At 39.4% G+C, this 19,882-nt stretch overlaps 1 protein-coding gene across 1 annotated transcript in view; it reads right to left on the bottom strand.

Annotated features, from left to right (window-relative positions):
• Positions 1 to 1,497: 1,497 nt before the first annotated feature.
• The window catches only part of LOC107578918 (RNA-binding protein Musashi homolog 2-like), a 48,598-nt gene continuing 30,213 nt past the window's right edge, over positions 1,498 to 19,882 (bottom strand). Inside the window, exons 4-8 of the mRNA XM_016264822.1 lie at positions 14,911 to 15,030; positions 6,627 to 6,806; positions 2,973 to 3,076; positions 2,530 to 2,638; positions 1,498 to 1,517 (exon numbers count right to left, since the gene is read on the bottom strand). Of these exons, the coding sequence (XP_016120308.1) occupies positions 1,498 to 1,517; positions 2,530 to 2,638; positions 2,973 to 3,076; positions 6,627 to 6,806; positions 14,911 to 15,030 (533 nt within the window). The remainder of the gene's footprint in view (positions 1,518 to 2,529; positions 2,639 to 2,972; positions 3,077 to 6,626; positions 6,807 to 14,910; positions 15,031 to 19,882) is intronic.

Genomic DNA, 19,882 nt, shown 5'->3' with positions numbered 1-19,882 from the left:
ACTAGGGGTGGGAATCACCAGAGGCCTCACGGTACGATATTGTCACGATACAATATGATTGCGATATTCTGCGATACATTGCAATTTATTACCTTTTTTCAATTTCAAATTATGTCCCCAAAGGAAAATTTTTACAACATCTGTTTTAACTAAAAAGAAACATTTCTCAGTTTGTTTATCTCACTTCAGTTTTATTGCTGCAGTGCAAAAAAGGATTGTCAAGCAGACAAACTGACCAACACTTTCATGAAAACCTGTCATAAATGTTGTACGCACCTGGCAAACTCAACTATTTGTATTATAGTCTAGTCTAGTCAACCTTAAATAAATGTAAACAGGTATGCACTGCTGTGCTACTACAGGTATTTTGAACAGTGCAACTTGAAATTGTACTAAAAAGTTGTGCAGACCCTTCAGCAATTGGGGCATTTGAAAGTAAATTGCATTACAAATTTAAATTAAATTAAATAAAACATATAGTCTTACATCTAGGGATGCACCGAAATAAATTCTGGATGCACTTGGCCGAAAACCGAAAATGCTTTGTAATGATTATTTTATTAAATAATATAAAGTAATTTTGTAAGACTTTTTCAATTGAACTCAATTTCAATGATACTGAATTTTAAAAAACACAAGCCAATAAAATAACCACACTTTTACTGAAAGTAACACAATAAAACTGGACAGAATTTATATTAATATTGGTAACACTTTACAATAAGGTTCATTATTTAACTACTTTAGTTAATGACCTAAGAATGAACAATAGTTCTTCAGCATTTATTAATCTTAGTTCATGTTAATTTCAATGTTTACTAATGCATTATTAAAATCAACAGTTGTGCTGGTTAACAGTTAATGCACTCTGAATTAACATGAACTAACAGTGAACAACTGTATTCTCATTACCTAACATTAAGAAAGATTAATAAATACTGTAATAAATGTATCGTTCATTGTTCGTTCATGATAGTTAACACATTAACTAACATTAACTAATGGAAACTTATTGAAAAGTGTTACCTTAATATTAAATATCAATGTATTATTTTTATTCACTTATATGTATCCGAATCAGATATAAGTTGTTGTTGTTTTTTTTGGACTAATTCCATATATTATTATAATTATTATTATTATTATTATATGTAGCCTATATTTTCGGTGCATCCCTACTTACATCCCCTCGTTGTTTACAAATCCGAAGTCCATACATCCGATTTAAACACAGACGGGGCTTTCCTGATAATTTTCCGCGATGCCGCCCTCTTTATTTTACTAACTTACTGCATGCTGAAGGTGAACACCACCATCTAGTGGATTGTAAAGAAATTGATTTTATTATTCTACCAAATAGTATAATAAAAGATCGATACTTGGCGTCCGTGTATTGACACAGTATTGCTGCGGAAAATATCGCGATACTATGCTGTATCGATTTTTTCCCCACCCCTAGTGTGCACATGCCTGCCTGTTGTGATGGGAGATCATAAATTACTCCTTCTCATTATTAGCTCAGAAGTTTAGGAACAGTTCAGCCAAAAATAAGAATCTTTTTGAAATTTAACCTTGGCACATTTTGGTTACGAGACATGCGAGAACCAATGAAAACAAAAGTTAATTTTGTTCCTCAAACCAAATTGCAACAGAACCACTGTATGATTTCAGAAGATTTTGAATACACCACACATATTGACCACTATTATGGAGCTTTTTTCAAGGGTTTGGAACGTCATGACGATAAGTAAATGAGGACAGATTTTTCAACTGGTCATTGAACCACTAGACTACCAGCACTAGATCTCTAACATGCATTACCTTTCATATATAACAGATGAAAACGGGCCTCTAAAGCAGACCACCCACAAGCAATAAAACAGTAGAAATCTGCTGCAAACACTCGCATAAATCAAAATATGTGCTTCATTTGGTTAAGAAACTGATTTGTGAGAACGGGGTGAATAATTTAATTTCACTTTGGCACCTCATTATAAATGCTTCCTTCTTCAAATTGAGATCTGTGCTGACACCGAGCCACAACCTGATGTCCGTGACATCTGCAGACAGAATCTGTGCGCTCCCTGACAAAAGCCAATTAAAGCAAGTTTTTGTGCAACGCAGGGGCTTTTGTTTAGAGACGGTGTCAAGAGCATCTGCTAGTTACAGGGGCATCTGATTTTGACAATTTGCTCAAATCCAACCATGGCAGCTTTTTGCTTCCTTTAAACTGTTTGTGATGCTTTTATTCTCCAAACAAAACATCAGCAAGACAAGATGTGTCAGTCTAATGGAGACTCGTGACTCATTGGGGTATTTTTGAACATGTGGAATGGAACTAATTCCTCTGATATATTTGTTTTCCTAACTCTGCGTTTCTAAATTGCTAGACTGACAATCAAGCCCTTGCCATAAAAAGTGAGTCACAAAGGAGGAACAGCCAATCAGACTCTAATTTCTCAGTTGGAGGTTGAATATAATTAAAAAGTATGATGGACAAAAGACACAAAGTGAGAACTTTCTCCGTACTTTCGAATCTCTTGGCCACATCAGCATGACTGAGGGAGTGTAAAAGAGCTCTACTCACTGCAATACTGTGATTGAACCCCGAGCCCGGCTGGGGGCTGGCAGCACTGATGTAATTTCCCACAGCGGAGTCCTGACTGCTGGGGCCATACAAGTCTGCCACAGGTCCAGGACTGTTTGCAATGGGGAAACCTCCAGGCCGTGGAGGATTAGCACCTGTACAAGACACAGCAGATTTCTGATCAATCACATTTCAGTCACTAACATGGCCACTAAGATGGCAGAGAAACAGAATATGTACACTACTGTTCAAAAGTTTAGGGACAGTAAGATTTTTTTATTCAAATAATTGATTAGATAAATTATATCTTTTTTATTTCACACACACACACACACACACACACACACACACACACACACACCGGCTGGGGGCTGGCAGCACTGATGTAATTTCCCACAGCGGAGTCCTGACTGCTGGGGCCATACAAGTCTGCCACAGGTCCAGGACTGTTTGCAATGGGGAAACCTCCAGGCCGTGGAGGATTAGCACCTGTACAAGACACAGCAGATTTCTGATCAATCACATTTCAGTCACTAACATGGCCACTAAGATGGCAGAGAAACAGAATATGTACACTACTGTTCAAAAGTTTAGGGACAGTAAGATTTTTTTATTCAAATAATTGATTAGATAAATTATATCTTTTTTATTACACACACACACACACACACACACACACACACACACACACATATATATATATATATATTTCTCAGCAAAAGAACACATGAAATTGATCAAAATTGACGATGTTACAAAAGATTTCTAATAAATGCTGTACTTTTCAACTTTCTATTGATCAAAGAATAAGTATCCACAAAAATATTAAGCAGCACAACTGTTTTCAACATTGATAATAAGAAATGCTTCTTGAGCAGCAAATCAGCTTATTAAAATGATTTATAAAGAATCATGTGAGATTGAAGACTGAATTAATGACTGCTGAAAATTCAGCATTGCATCAAAGGAATAAATTACATTTTAAAAATAAATTAGAATAGAACAGTTATTTGAAATTGTAATAGTATTTCACAACATTAATGTTTCTACTGTATTTTTGATAAAATAAATGCAACCTTGGTGAGCATAAAAGACTTCTTTCAAAACATTAAAAAAAAGAAATCTTACTGACCCCAAACTTTTGAACGGTAATGCACGACACGTCACTTGCCTAGTACTGTTCTGTATAATATTCATTATTAAATACATAAAAAAAAACATGCAGGTGAATGTGTTAAAAAGCGAAATAACATTGTCATCCAACCACATGCTGCGCTGCGCATTAAGCAGGTCTGATCGAAGGACAGGGCAGGGAGAAATGCAGGCTTTCCTGCTGTGCTGAGCACGCTGTGAGCTGAGATTTCAAGTGAGCGTGAACACGCATGTAAAGCTTGAGCTTCCTTTGTGACTGCTCATTCCTCTCATCTCCCTTCACAGTGACAGAATACAGCTGGAGCTGGAGAAACCCCCAACATCACTGACTGCAGTCACCACAGGTATAAACCAGATGGAGGAGAGAATGCGTATTATGTACAAAGTGAGGTAATGATGTCACGCTGTATTGACCTTTATATTACTTACTCTGTCTTATTTACTAAACCCCCTCATAAACCCCCATAATGTTACTATCAAAGATGGTCTAACTACAGAAAACTCAGAAACATGTTAAGTAGATCACAAAGGTTAAAATTGTCATAATTCACACACACTAGTTGTCATCCAAAATTGCATCCAAAAGTGATTATTTAGAGGAACCAATATGATGGTTTGATTCAATAAGTTTACTGAAAACTAAAATGGGAATAGATCCATTAGTCATGCTAGAAAAAAAACCTTTTTGCAATTAAATAATGTAATAACAGTATAAAATACTCAAATAAAACACACACACACACATATACAGTGGTGTGAAAAAGTGTTGATGTACTTGAATTTTTTAAGGGAAAAAAAAAAGAAAAAAAAAAAAAAAAACCAGGAAGGGGGCAAAAACCTTTTCACAGCACTGTATATACGTTCATAAAGTATTTATTCATATAAGTATATATATAAATAAATATTTCGTTTAGCAGTATTTTTATTTAACACTGTGGTTTTAAATAAATGATGACAGACAGCATTAACTAATTCTCCGCCTGCCTATGGACGTGCTTCCCCTGTCTTATCTGAGTGCTACGGCTTTCCTTGCTTTCACAGTCATTTTATGTGTACACTGTAATCTTTATTCCATATAATTGCTGGATTCTGTAAAGGTGAGTGCCGTGCTTTCTCTCGCTTTGCCAGGAATAGGATTTATGTTCTAAATTAAACCCTGGGGCTAAACTGTTACTGCTATTAGCTTTAATAGCTAAACATGACTTACATTTATTGGCTTTGACTGGTAGCTTAGCAGCACCCATGCTAATTAAACCCACCGGCCTGTGATTACGCAGTGTTTCTGAGACACAGGTCACTCATCTGTCCCGCTCCGGCTCCCAGCGTTGGGGTTTTAATTGATGTCACCCTGCGCGCATCCTTTGGCAGGATAACAAAGTGTTTTTGCTGAGCAGGGACAGCCATAGAAATGTAAATATTCTTTAACACAAAGCTACACACCAATGGCATCAGTATTGACCCCTGAAAAACCCACAATGCATCGACTGTGTCCAAGTTGCCACAGCAACAAAGCATACAAGAGACATTTGGACAGACCTTCATATCAGGTAACACGCCTGTATTTAATAGATCTCTCAAAACGCTCTAAACACACACTGAAAGCAATATTAAGGTCCTAATGCAGCAGCAAAGTAGAAGATGAGTTTTTGTTTCCAATGTCAACACAAAAAATAAAACTAAAGGATGTGTTTTTTTTTTGGCTGGTAAAAGCAAAAACATAAGAGAGAAAAAGACTTGGAAAAGTAGAAAGCTAATAAGACGTAGCAAATCACAAGTCAGATATCTCAAATTTTTGGTCTAAATGCACTTCAGAGATCTTGAAGTCAACAGAAATGGAGTTCCCAACACATTCACTTCCACAATGTGACATTTCAGAGAAATGACAAGAACACTGATGTTTTTTACATTTAAATAATGTACACTCATGAATGGATTTAGATTTAGCCTTTGTACTGTGAATCCAAAGTTTGCAGCCTCAAAATGAGCACAGGTTAGGCTCGAGTCCAAACCCACATCTATGTGATCGCTGGTGTAAAGTAAGAGAACTACAGACATTTTCCATTTTTTTGGCTGCCAAATGAAATGAGGCAAAAGAAGTAGGACAGAAGGAGCCAAATCTCAAAGATCCACAACACCTGGCCTGACACAAGCCATGTTGCCACAGTGATTAGGACAGTACCACAGAAGGGCTGCACAACGCGTGACTTCCCAGCCTCTTTCATCGGGACAAGACTGTTACTCCACAGAGTAGTCCCTCCATGACTAGAGGGTTCATTTTAAATCTGATTTCTAAACAGCCAGTCACATTAAACTTTTCATTCCAATGACTTCCATTTATACATAATGCAATGCAGGAGACAAGAAACAAAAGCTCAGGCGAATTTGGCTGCATTCCAAAGTTCAAGTTGGTGAGCTCGGTCCTGCAAACTCATATCATCAATACCCTAAATTATGCTTCATTCACAGATGTTGTACGAGTTTACACCTGTATTAACATCGGTCAGGTGATCACAAGGGGTACAGATGTAAATACAGTCCAAACTTTTCATTTCTGTTAATAAAGGTACTTCTCACATTTATGACACAGATTAAAATTAAATATGTAGTACATATAGTATATAGTTATATAAAGTGTTTTAATCATATTTTATGTCATTTTATTTATAGGTAGGGCTGATTTCTTTGTACTTAAACATGCAGTACATGAGTGGATACACATGGAAGGGTTTTTACCCTTGAAAAAGTAAGGAAGGACAACAACTCTCAGCATGCTGGGATACTCATGTACATTTGTAATGAGGAAAAAATGAAGGTGTATTTCCCAATACATCAGAATAAATGGGTGTTAGAAGCAACACATGTCTAGGACAAAATATGCCATACACACCTGAGCTCTTAAAGTGGTCCGGGCTTGGGTGGTGCTGGGAGGGTGAGTTGCAGGTAGAGGTGACGTGCTCGCTTTGCAGCATCTGACCCGTATGGGGCCCCAGGGTGGCATAGTCGGCAAAGGAGCAGGGAGTGCCCCGCTGGTCACCGGGCCCAGAATAAAAGCCGTAATCGGGGAACCCTGGGAAATACGCAGAGTAGGGGGGATGCCGTCATTGAGAAGAGAGGTGTTTATATGATACACAAAGATGAAGTGACTGAGGCAGTGAGGTATGCGTGACAGGAGACAACATGAGGCTGAATGATGCCCACGTACACGCACTCGTACTCAGTTTGTAACATGATTCCCACTAAACCAAACCAACTATCATAGAGATGCTAGCAAAGCTCTAAAGAGAAACCTATGAGTAAACAGGTCAGATATGGCAAATACAGTGATTAATAAAATGTGGTTCACAGCGCTCCATTGATGTTTATTGGACATTAACATCAAAAAAGGATGTTAGACATCATTAACAGTCACAAACACACTTATCATTGGAATGGCGGATAATGAACGCCTCAGAGGACATCATTTGATGGCTCCAGCATCGCTGACATTTATAGCTGGTCTTTTCAATCCTATGTGCAGGTTTGATATACAGAGGGCATTAAAAGTCTTCATTGGCTTTTCAGAAACAGTAAGCTGATCCAATCAAATTAAGTCGAGATCCACCACACAGGTTTTTCATCTTGCGTCTGCCTTGTCGCATGTTTGCTTTTCATTGGGGTCTGGGACCTGCAGGAGCATCCTGGAGTTGTGCCGAACATCCCAGTGCTGATTATGCCCTCAACAGTTGCCAAGAGAAATCTGAAGCTATAAATAGTTTCTCTGTCATCAGCTTTGCAACTTTCCCTCACCATCCGTGGTTTGTGGGCAAAACGCCTGCCTGTCAAATTATGCTCAAGTGCTTGAGGAATGGCACACCTCCAACTCTGCCTGCTTACTGTAATACGTGACTTGAGGAATCACAGAAATGTACTGCTGTAATGATTCCAATTACATCTCTGTCTAAACTCAAGCCTCACGTGCATGATTCCGTGGACACACTCTGCACAAAAATATGTAGATGTACATGACCATGAATTCTCTGAAACTGTTTAATTTAAAGCGTAAACTTATTAAAGGAATAGTTTTGCCCAAAAATGAAAAATCTGTCATCATTTACTCATCTTCACATCATTCCATACATGCACAATTTCTCTTTCCTCAAAGCAAAATGAAAGAAGATATTGTGAAAAATGTTTTTTTTTTTTTGTCCAGACAATGAAGGTCATTGGGGTCTAATATTATTTATATCCACAATGATTTTCATTCTATGGATAAAGACATTCTTCACATTATCTTCATACAGGTTTGAAACGACACAATGGTGAGTAAACAATGACAGAATGTTTATTTTGTATGAACTATTCCTTTAAACAAAGCTGGTGAGTGATGTGTTCAATGTTATAAACACCCACAAATCAAATTCTGCAGAAGTCTGTGGCATTTCCTACAGAGTTCTGTGTGGGACACACTGGGGTTGTTTCAGGTCACTGCTAGGCTTCCTGGCTCTTTAGTGAAAAATTGACATTTCTGTTCAGTCTTTTGGATCTTTTTCTCCCCACCCTGCACTGTTACTCAGGACTAAACCAACTTTTCACGCTCGATCTCAACTACAAAAAAGCCCACACCAGCAAAACAAAGGCCAGAGACACCCTTTTCTTTTCATAATCCATTTTTTTGACATGCATTCTAATCGCCAGTCCGTGAATTTTAAAGTGGGTTTTCTGCTCCCTGCTAATTAGACAAGCTTCTGCTGCCTCTTCAGCACACTCTAATTAGATCTTTAACAACAAACAAGAGTCGACCTTTACACAGACTCCTCCATTTGTTAAATGGCTGAGCAGGGCGTGGGTTGGCGAACGTGCAACATCCCCCCCTCCCACGATGTCTTCGTGGAACCGTGCCGCACACATTCCACAAGCCACAGATGCCAGGACACCACAATGGCGGCTTCCTGTTCCATCTGCCTAATTCTGCCGATTACAGGATACCGGGAGAGGCAGTACACAAAGCCGACATTCACACACACAACGGATGTACAAAGCTGCTTTGTTTATGCTGACACGGACAATTAGCCCTCAGCTGCACAAGGCGCTCAGTCGGGAAGGTCTTATCTAATAAAGGCAGGGAAAATTACCTTTATTGTTCAGGTAGATTGCCTCTAATGATAGTGCCATCAGTGTAAAAGGATATGAATAAAATGAGGCTGAAAAGAGCTCTCCAGTTGGATGGCAAGACAGCAGAAGCAACCATCTGGGAGTGAGCCGCTGCCTGATTATCTTCTTCAGCTCATTTTCTTTTCAGAGCATACAAATGATTTACTTTCACTTGAGCAAAGGTGAGAAACAGAGAGGGATCGGACAACGCTGCTCTGACATCAAAGTTAGAGAAATAATAGCTTTCCTCTGATCTTTCTAAAACAACACATGTTCGAGATTCAGCGAGTGTCTCCCTGGGGAGTTGCGGCGATGTGGGTGTCTGCCGCAGAAATGCGTTTAGTCCGTGTGGCACGATATGTGTGCAAATTAATGGTCTGCTAATGAACACCAGTCGAATGCTGTTTTAGTTGTATGGACATCTGCTGTAGCGCTTCATCAATAACACAATACTCCAGCACATCACCAGAGCTTGATAATTCAGCTGGCAGCATGCTAAAGCTGCAAATCTCTGTTACAGCAGTCTGGGCATATGGGTTAATGAGAACAGTAATATCACTGCATGAGCCACAAATGTGCATTCCAGTTTTAAAAAGCAGAAAAAAAACAAGGTGACTGACCTTGATTTTATGTTTTTTAGATAAATTAACAATTTTGTTTTGAGTTAATATTGTAAATTTTCTTACTGCAGAAAACTTAATTTTTATTAAAATGAATAGAATGCCACCATGACTTTATTGAAGTAACCTGGGATTAAGTGCTCACTGAATGGCTCGATTGAACCAGCAATCTTCTGGTCACCAGTCCTGACCACTATATTACAGTACTTCATGGACAGTACATCAAAGAGTCTGAGGCCTGACGGGGCACTTGCATTGAAATCCCATACTGATGTCAACATCTAACAGCAAAATTCCATGACAACCATAAACAGGAGAACGAGCGAGTGTGGGAGAGTGTGTGTGTGTGTGTGTGTGTGTGTGTGTGTGTGTGGAGGTGAGGCTCTCAGGTGTGAACTGCTGAAAACTTCAGATCAGCTCCTAGTTGCAGTATCACTGTCGATCGTCTCTTCAGCCCAATTATTAATATTCCAGCTATCAGCGTGAAACAAAAGACCCCCTTCTTCCATTTGTTTCTCTTTTTTCACTCTCTCTGTAGTCTAATTGGATGTAATTACTCATCTGCAAAACAAATGAGTGGGTCGGCGTTGCCGTGGCGACCGGATCAGCGGGCCCAGCAGTGCGAATCGTTCGCAGAGCCTCATTTCTGAAGATAATTACCCCTCTTTCCTCTCTTTCACTCTCGCCATCTCTCTCCTGAATAACAGAAAGGACTCGTACAAAGTTACAACTCCAGTATTCACTGTTCTACTCGTTTTCTTCCTCTGTCTCTTTGCATGTAGTCAGCAGAGGGGCGGCTCTCTGAGTGGATAACGGCTCCCCTTGCTTCCAATTTACCAGATCACAGAAGTGACCTCAAACTGCCTCTCTCGCTCACTAACACACACACGTCAAACAGTCTAAGAGCTTTCGATCACATTCACAATAAAACACAGGCCAGTGTCTCTCCTCTGCCACTTACGCCGCTGAGCTGGTTAAGAGAGCATCGGTGAACAAGTGTGTGTGTGATTATCCATACTCACACACACTACTCCCACTCAAATCCCTGGTGGCCATTCCACCAAGCCACTTCAAAACGGTTGTCAGTTAGCCCGTCATATTGGCCCCCAAATTAGCTTTGAATTTCAGAGCAGCTGTAATTAGCCTCTTCATTTCCACCTAAAGTCAATTTTGCAAGGGGGGGGGGGGGGGACCACCCGTGCCTGGATTTAGCTTTCACGGTCCATTTAAAATAGTCCTTTTTGACCGAACGGCTGGCTAATTAACATCACTAAACCCCCTTTTCCGTAAGTGCCGACATTTAATAAATAATACATATTTAATGTCGTGTCATTTTGGTGCTCAGAAAGGCTTCACTAATGAATTTTAACACATGATTTATTCAGGCATTTTCTGGCATGCTCTCAGGTCTCTCTCAGCGCTTTTCTTTGGTTGAATGACAAAGTAACTTCACAAAACCAGGACAGTAGATCTAAATGAGTGACGGCTCAGTTACAAAGCTTTTGACACGGAGCGTTATGAATTGTAGATGCACACAGCAGGAAGACACCCATTACGCACCTCATGTTTTAGTTTTTTTAAGTGACAAAGATACTGAAGTCTTCTTGCTGATCGAACTGAAAGTTGAGTTATCTAGAGCTCAGCTTCATCGGGCTATGTGTTTTCTGTTCTCTTAAAGTGTTCTAAAGTCATCCATTTTAAACAATTAGAATGTTACATCATTTTAAAAATAAATATTAAACTACACAGATAGAATATGATATACCAATAAACATTTTTAAATATTTATTTTGAATTTATTACATTTAAATACATACAAAAATGTAATATTCTTGAAACAATTTAAAAATAAATATTACAGGAAAAAAACTATTTTTAATACATTTAAAATAATATTACATTTACATTTTAAAATAAATATTAAACAAAATGAAAAATTTAAATGTATATATTAAATGACACAATTATACTTTTACATTGTATTAATTTAAATTATTAATACATTCATAGTCTAGACTTTTTAAATTGGTGACAAAATGCAGAAGGCTCTGGTACTACTGCTGTTTACCACTGTAGAATGTATCAAAAACATTAAAAGAGAAGTAAAAGAAAGCAAACTGAAAAATGAAAAAGTTAACTTGGGTATGATTCCTTCATACAAACCACACAAATGGACTCGAGCTCTAATGTGAAAACATAGTGGCTTCAGCTTTGCGGATCTCAGCAGAGCGAGCTTTGCTGCTGTAAATTCAGGTGCATTTTTTATTACAATTTCTAGGGGATTTACATCACATGCAGTCCAGCAGGAGCTAAAGCAATGGGCAACCAGGGCCTGTAGTTTAATCTCACCTCATATACACGAGCCAAAACAGCACTCCACAGAGATGCTTTTCAAGGCTCACAGAGCTTGGGATAAAATGGATAATGATCTCAGATAATGTGAGGTAGTTTGCCAAACAGGAGCATCTTCATGCTCGGGCGAGTGGGCAGGTGGCCCACTGTAGCAGAGCAGAACGTAACACAACATCTCATCTGCTCCCTCAAATACAACCTTGTAATACTATCATGCTTCTATCTGTTAATTAACACGAACGGACCTGAACCCATGCTGCATTTTGTTTCACAGTACCAATAGTTCTGTGGGGAAAAAAAGAAGACCAGCACATTTCATAGGACTCTGGGGTTAAATGCAGCAACCGCTGGCCATTGAAAAAGCACTGACACAGTGCTTATTCAAGAGAACATAGCTCAACACTGCACTCCCACAATACACCAGGACACAGGAAACTGCCTCCACTGCACTCCATCTGCTGAGCAAACTCATCCCTTTCCAATGATCTGTTAGTGTCTTACGACAACTACCTACTCACTGGGGAAAGAGGAGATAAAGACAGGAGGGGAGATAGAAATAGAAGATGGGGGGATGAAAAGGCGAGAAAAGAAAATCTGCACATGAGGTGAACTAAAAGAGAGAAGAGACACACACGAGTCCTTTCTGCCTTAATGATCAGGAATGGGTCGATTCGCATATGGCAACCTCTAGAAAAACAAGCAGAGCATTGCTCTGAAAGGGACAGAGAGATCCAGAGGGAGATGTCTCAGCAAAGCAGGAAAGGACGAGGCACATAAGTGGGAGACACATGCCTCCACTGCCATGCGCTAGGGAGATAGGCCACCAGAAGGCTGTGAGCCTCCCGTGGAGCAGGCCCCTGTAAAGCCAACAGTCTCTCCCATCGCTCTGTCAGGTCCAGGGAGACAGACCTCCATCTGAATCACTGAAACGCTCACTTTAAAAGGGAACAGCAGTAAAAAAGGGCACTGCAAAATTTAGATGAGGGTATGAGTCCGTTTATGAAAGCAATTCACCAAGACAATTTCCTCTTAGGGTGCTTTCACACCTGGCCCGTTGTTTCGGAACCTGGCACGTTTCCCTTCTTAGCTCGATTCATTTGGGCATATGTGAACACGGCAATCGCGCTCAGATCCGCACCAAAACAATTGGTCCGAGATCGCCTGAACGAGGTGGTCTCGGCTCGATTGAAAACGAACTCTGGAGCGGTTCGGTTGTAGTGAGAAAGCAATCCCGATTTAACGGACCAACGAACCAGGCTATATCACAATGTATAATGGGTGATTACGTAAGTACCGTGAAAAGCATTAGCTTTGTTGTTTTGCGAATACCTCAAAATGAACCTGTGAATGTCTGTGGGTGAGCACGTCTTCGCCATTCAAAATCAAAGCGCATTTTTCATTTTATAATGCCGTCTTATTGCTCTTCTTCCTAGTATGTGCATTTTAAAAATATTTTCCCGATGAATACTGGACTCCTGCTCAAAGGGATAAATAAATATAACTACATCTACAAAAAACAACAACAAGCCCGCGAAGCTGTTGTCGTTCCATCCTGACAGATGACAGCTAGTGGAATCCCGGAAAATAAACCGTGAAACGGTTTAATCGCGCGTGACTTGTATTAGCAAATTGGGTCCATTTAGAAACATTGCCGTGTGAAAGCGAACCGCACCAAGAATAAAAAGCAACATTGTAATAATTTTAATCCCTGTTTTGGAACAAAGCAATCGATCTACAGGTGTGAAAGCACCCTTAAGTGCCGTCATACTAGGCCAATAAACTCCAACTGAAAGGGAACAACTACAGTTATCAAGTCTTAGAAGTTTAGTTTGTAAGCTGTGGTATCTAGTTCTCACATTAATGTTGGAGCACCATTACTGTTGAGACATGACTCACTTCAACATTCTCCAGTGCTCTGAACTGTATCGAGCGTAGCTGCAGCGCTACCCTGGTACGTGATGTTCAAATTCAAATTTAAACTTTGGCCATATCTGACCCTTAAAATCAAATCTTATACTTCATTATTAATCTTCATACATCATGTTGTACGAAACAATGCTGAAGGAATATCTTGACATTCAGAAAACAAAATGGTGCATGGCAAAAAGTCTTTCATTTGCTTTAATGGACACTTTCCATAATGCTTTTCAAGTGAAAGTCTCGGCAACACACTTATCTTGAGAACAGGGCTGGGCAAATCTCAGAATTTACTCCCTTTCCGTTAATGAGTGTGAATTTGAATTGAATTGGCCACGAGTCACAGAAAGTGACACGAGTCACAGTAAAAAGAACTGAAATTGCAAAGAAATTCAAATTAGGCAAGAACTTAATGTATTAAATATGCTGAAATACAAACTAAATAAAAAATTCTGTAGTTGACATTTCAAATATCTATCTGTCCATCCTAAAAGTTTTCAAAACTTTCAAACAAGGCTTTTGTCATGGCAACATTTGAAGCTTTTCTAGTTAAAAATTAGTTATTTGAATTTCTTTGAATTAAATTCATTATAATTCCATGTTCTTGTTTTCAGATTAGAACTGCAATTCTGCATCCTGTCTGCTAACTCAATTCAAAATTCTGAACATTGCACACCCCCGGTTCTCAAATCCTCTTCATGTTGACTATATGTTTGACTACCTGTGTTAAACCCGTGTACATCACTTCAAACTCTTGACAGAGAGTGGTAAGGATTCTAGATGATCAACTGAGATGGATATACTCCTCTGTATAGTGCTACAGAGTCATTCACATCAGAGGGCACTAAAACGAACACTTCCCAGGCCACGGTAAAGTGCAGGTTCAAGAATGGAACTGATCTCTGCAGTGCCCTCTACTGATAAACCCTGCATTAACCGTGGGAAGGTTTCTAAGCAGAGTACAGTCTTTAGCAAGTCTTAGCAGAGAGATTTATCTTGTTCAACAAAGATGCAATGGAATCTATGAAATGACAGTTTAGGGCACACGACGAGTGAATAATGTGAAACGGGACACTAGTGAAAGTGAGTGTGTGTGTTTTTGGCTGGGGGGAGCAGTGGCCACTCAGAACACAGGCGGTAAAGAGTGTTTACCTGGCCCTGCGTTCTGTGGGTACGCCATGTAGCCGCTTCTTCCCCGGGTTGCCCTACCTGAGCCTCGTGCCGCCGCCACTGCTGCTGCCGCCACAGGTCCGTACGCAGTCGCTGGGAAACCTGCCGAGAGAAGAAAATGATTTACTAGTGCTCTTCATCGCAATCAAATTTACAGCCACATGAATGCATCAGAGCTTCAAAGAACAACTCTATTCACACTAATGCAACACACACGGGAGAGATGCTACATCATCTTTCAAATAATTACATATAAATCAAAAGAACTCAAATATAATTACTCATTTAAAGTGATGCTAGCAGGACTGATCTACAGCCTCTCTCTCTCTTTCCTGGCAACATTTTAATTACAGACAGCACAGGAACACGTTGCCCATGGAAGGACCATCAGCTTTTTCTTTCACATACCGGCTCAGAAAAATGCAACATATTAAAGTTCATTTGCACTTACTTTACACAGCTTCAGAAGCTTTCTCATAATGCTCAAATGCGAGGTGAGCAGCACAGAATTATGGGTATTTATAAAAATGATTACTCCACTGGGAGGACAAATGTACTTGTTTGACTGAATGCCACCAGAGGATACAGAAACCATGTGATTTAACACAGTGCCTGTCTTCCCTCATGTGTTAGTAGAGTTGACGGAGATGCATCAGTGCTCAATCCATCAGTGTGATCATTTGTATGGTGGACATGGAGCGTGAGCGGACAGAGTAGAGCTGAGAGCAGAGGATTGTGGGATTAATTTCTTGCAACAAAGTGCCTATTATCTCATTGAGAAGCATCAGAGGACATGTGGTACTCTTTAAGGTCCATAATGGCAGGTAATAATGAGTGTGTATGTGTCCTCGTACAGCTCATCTAAATGTGCTTCTTGGAAGCACAAAAATGAAATGAAAAAAAATGAATCAGCCGCTGATGAGCTTAATACTGAACAACAAGCCAAACTCTGTTGAATGACATTGTGCTTCACAGAATGCAATTTGTTTGTGGTAAACTGAGACCGCTGAAGAATCTTCATATTTAACAACAGTCACAAGTTCAGTGTTCAAACACTGTAATCAAACATAATCATCATCATTGTAGAAGCCAACTAAAAAAAGCCACCAGGCCAGAGTATCTACGGCTGTATTATTTCATAACAAATGTAAATACAGTCCCGGCACTTTAATGAAGGTGTGAATCTGTGTTTGACAGCTGCTCATCAGAGCAGTAAAGACTTACAAGGGGGTCTAAAGCCCATCTACAGCATGTCATTACACCAGACTGTAAACTCACAACTCAGAAGGTGGAGTGGCTTAGGAGGTAAAGATTTGAGATGGGCAACCCAATGTTTGTAGGTTAGATGGGGTGATCCCTCAACTATCACCATTATAACCTTAAGCAGGGCATTTAACACTCTGGTTACTCCAGAGGGACTGTTCCTATATTACACTGCAAATCACATCTAACAGGCAAAAAATTAGAGGAGGAGGGAAAAAAAAAAAGATTAGTGTTAGAGATAATTTGCCATATGGCCACTCAATAAAAATTAATAATAAAAGCAATTTTTTTTTTTTTAAATCAAATATATTTGCCATATGGCTACTCAAACAATAAAAAAAAATGTAAATAAACATTTAAAAAAATTACATACATTACATCAAAATTAATAGAAATTTGAAAATTAAATAAAAAAGAAATTATGAAAAAAAGAAAAACTATATAATAATTAATCAAATTAAGAGAAAATTTGCCCAGGCATTGAAAAATTTTAAACTGAAAAAAGTAAAATATTTGACACATGGCTAACCTTAATAAAAAGAGCAAATAAATTAAAAAACAAATTAAAAGAGAGAAAACTGTCATATGGATACTCAATTAAAAAAAAAAAAGAAAAGAAAGGAAAACCCCCCCCGAAAAATCATGATGTAGGCATGTATATAATAGCTTAAGTTTGTGGAGCAACAAAAAAAAAAAAAAAAGCCATTAAAGAGGTAAAAAGAGTAAAAATAATACAGGACCAGATTAAAGACGGTTATAGATAATACCAAACCTCTGTGGTCTCTCTGGTTTAAATTACGCATGTCATTTCCTGTTTCTTTCCCCAGCTCATTAATCTCTTCACAAAACACAAATCAGTATGCTAATGCTAATGCTAATGGAGGTCACGCGTCCCTGCCTCTCTTTCGCTCTGCTCGCTGTTGCAGAGCACAAGTGTCCTTCACCAAAGTGTCAAGTCATTTGTGCTGCTTTTCCCCCCTCGTCTCTTCCTCTGCACAGCATCTTCTGTCCCCCAGCGGTCTCTCTCCCTTCGTCAAAGTTATCGCTGGAACAAAGTTCTTGTGAGAGATTAACTTTGCCGGATTAGGTGGGTTAATTATTAGATCTCGGAGGCTCATTGTTTTGTGTTTCCGCCGTGAAAGGCTGCTTGAGAGAGGCGCTGCAGCATTAAATCAATTTCATGGGCTTTTCATTACAGACGAGATAACGCCAACATTTAGCATTCAGTTTTATGGTGTTACTTGAATCTGCTCCAGCGAATGGGCTGATGGGAGAGAAAAACCCTACTGAGAGGGCACAAGGACACATTGCTCTCCCCTGGGCACCGTAAAACCGCACAAATGGACCCTGAGGGAGCGCAGAAGGGGTCTACGACACTGAAAGGGAGAGGAAGAGGGACACAGACAGGAGGAAGAAGAGGAGTAAGAAGGAAAGAGAAGGAATTTTGAATGCTATACGAGGCCTGAAGAACACTGACTGCTGCAGATAACAGGTTCACACAGAACACCCTAGAAATCAGCCAGCAATGCCCTAAAACAGATTGTTCTTACAGAAAAATTAACAAATCTATTTCTTACAAGTAAGCACTAGCCTCATTATCATAGATGGTACAGAGAGAGAAAGATGTCCTTTCAGACTGACTACGCTAGAGCTACCCTGCTTTAGGAAACAGCTACTGAAAAGAGCCACATGTCCTGAAATTAGGCTATAAATACATCTGATGTAAGCCCACACACACGGTTTGTGTCCTATCAAACAACACGGAGCTGTGAAATGACAAAATCTGCGCCTTCATTTTTCCTTCATTGCCCACTTTGAAAGGAAAATAAAAACAATGAACGCTACCATAATAAGAGCTGGAAAAGGCAGCAGCCTTGGCTCTCTTTTCATCTGTGCAGCGAGTGACCTGTTGTTGCTGCATATGGGGAAAAAATGATATGCTGTTTGTAGTTTTGTGAAAGCTTTTCATGCGATATCAAAGGTGGATCTCAGGAGCCTTTGGTACAGGTGGTGTCTATATGAAGAACACAACATGCATACATATAAACACTTCTTTGCTTCCTACACAACAGTATAAACACTCAGAAAAGCCATTATGAAATGGTTTTTGTGCACAGGTGTCTAAACTAAGATCAGTTTTCATATGTGAGAGGTTTTGCCCAAAATGAATGAGCTGGATCTTCATTGTGAGTCTTCTGATGTTTGATTAGGGGACAAAAAGTCATTTTGCCAGGCAGATTAAAGGGCTCAATCTTTTTTTAGCTCATTCATACACCATTAAACTTAACGATGAAGGAGGGAGTAGAAATCTCCAGAAAAATCCCTGGACATCGCAAAACCTTCAAACGTCACCAGCCAGCCATGAGTTTCGCCCCACACCATAATGAGAGACAATTTTATGGGCAGGAGGACAGCCGTGACTGCGCAACTCCAAAAAGAGTATACGATCTCATCTCGCCGATCTTTCTGTTTTTGAAACAAATGGGCCATGAATCACGTGTGTAAGTGTGTGTGCAATGGAAGGAAGTATTGATGCACCACTCTGAAGCAGATATCATGGAGGTGACACACATTTCCTACCGCTCATCATAAAACAAAACCATCTCTCTGTGTCTTTCGACAGATCAGGCCCTTGTGCCAGAACACGATCAAGCAGGCCGAAATTTGTTGTTGAAAATAAATCATTCCCTGCCCAGGCACAAAAGAGTCGAAGCGCTTGGCCTGTTTCTAATGGAAATGTTTCCAGAATGATGGTTTCTGCTGACCTTAGGTTAAGATTTTAAATGTGTAAAGTATAGCTAAGAAAAAAAACAACGCAAGAATTTATCCTGGGTGACAGGTTCAGTGTTGATTCTCTGAGGACTCGAGGAGCTCAGGGTGTCAGCAGGAAGGACTCCGCCCTTTTAACGAGCAGCCTGTCTTGTTAGCTAGAAGCACTTAGCATTAATTAGCAAGGCCACCTCATTATTACCCAAGTAAACACTTCTAATTTGTTATGCATTTTAATGGCCTTCACCAAACACTTAAGAAACATCTTTAGGCATTTAAAAAGACCCCAACAACTCCAGACAGTTAGGAAAGACATTGACTGCTAGAGCAATCTGTGGGTTACTTGAGAACATCTGAAGAGCTTTTATGATGAGAACAAGTAAAAGAACCCTGCAAGTCACCTGCAAAATCTAGGCCTCAGGTGTCTATCCTTGATCGATCTATCTATCTATATAGATGATCTATAAATAATTTTTAAATTACATTAAATAAATATATATACACAGTATATGAATTACATTTTGGTGGTAAAGTACTACACTACATCAAAAATGAGAGAAAATCCATATTTCACTCTCTTTTATGTGCCACTCAAAAACAGGAAGCATTTTAAAAAGACTCCAAAACAACAACTATAGCCAAAAGATGCACATCTGTAAGTGTGGGAATGCAAGAAACACAAACGCCAGATTCGAAATTCAATGCACATTCGAGATTATACAAAGACAGCATTAAAAAAAACAATAGGGGCACAACGGCTCTCCCAAAGTCTCCTTACAAATGTCTGATTTCCATAATGACAGCCGAGAAGGAGAGATCTCTGGGTTTGTCAGTGGCTCATTCATGATCTCACACGGATTCAGACAGTTTTGTGTGAGAGAGAATTCCTGGCTTTACGCTTTGTGTGTGTGTGTGTGTGTGT

This window comes from Sinocyclocheilus grahami, unplaced genomic scaffold (assembly GCF_001515645.1).
Source record: "Sinocyclocheilus grahami isolate Dianchi unplaced genomic scaffold, SAMN03320097.WGS_v1.1 scaffold32.1, whole genome shotgun sequence".
NCBI lineage: Eukaryota > Metazoa > Chordata > Actinopteri > Cypriniformes > Cyprinidae > Sinocyclocheilus > Sinocyclocheilus grahami.
This window is presented reverse-complemented; position numbering and strand designations above follow the sequence as displayed.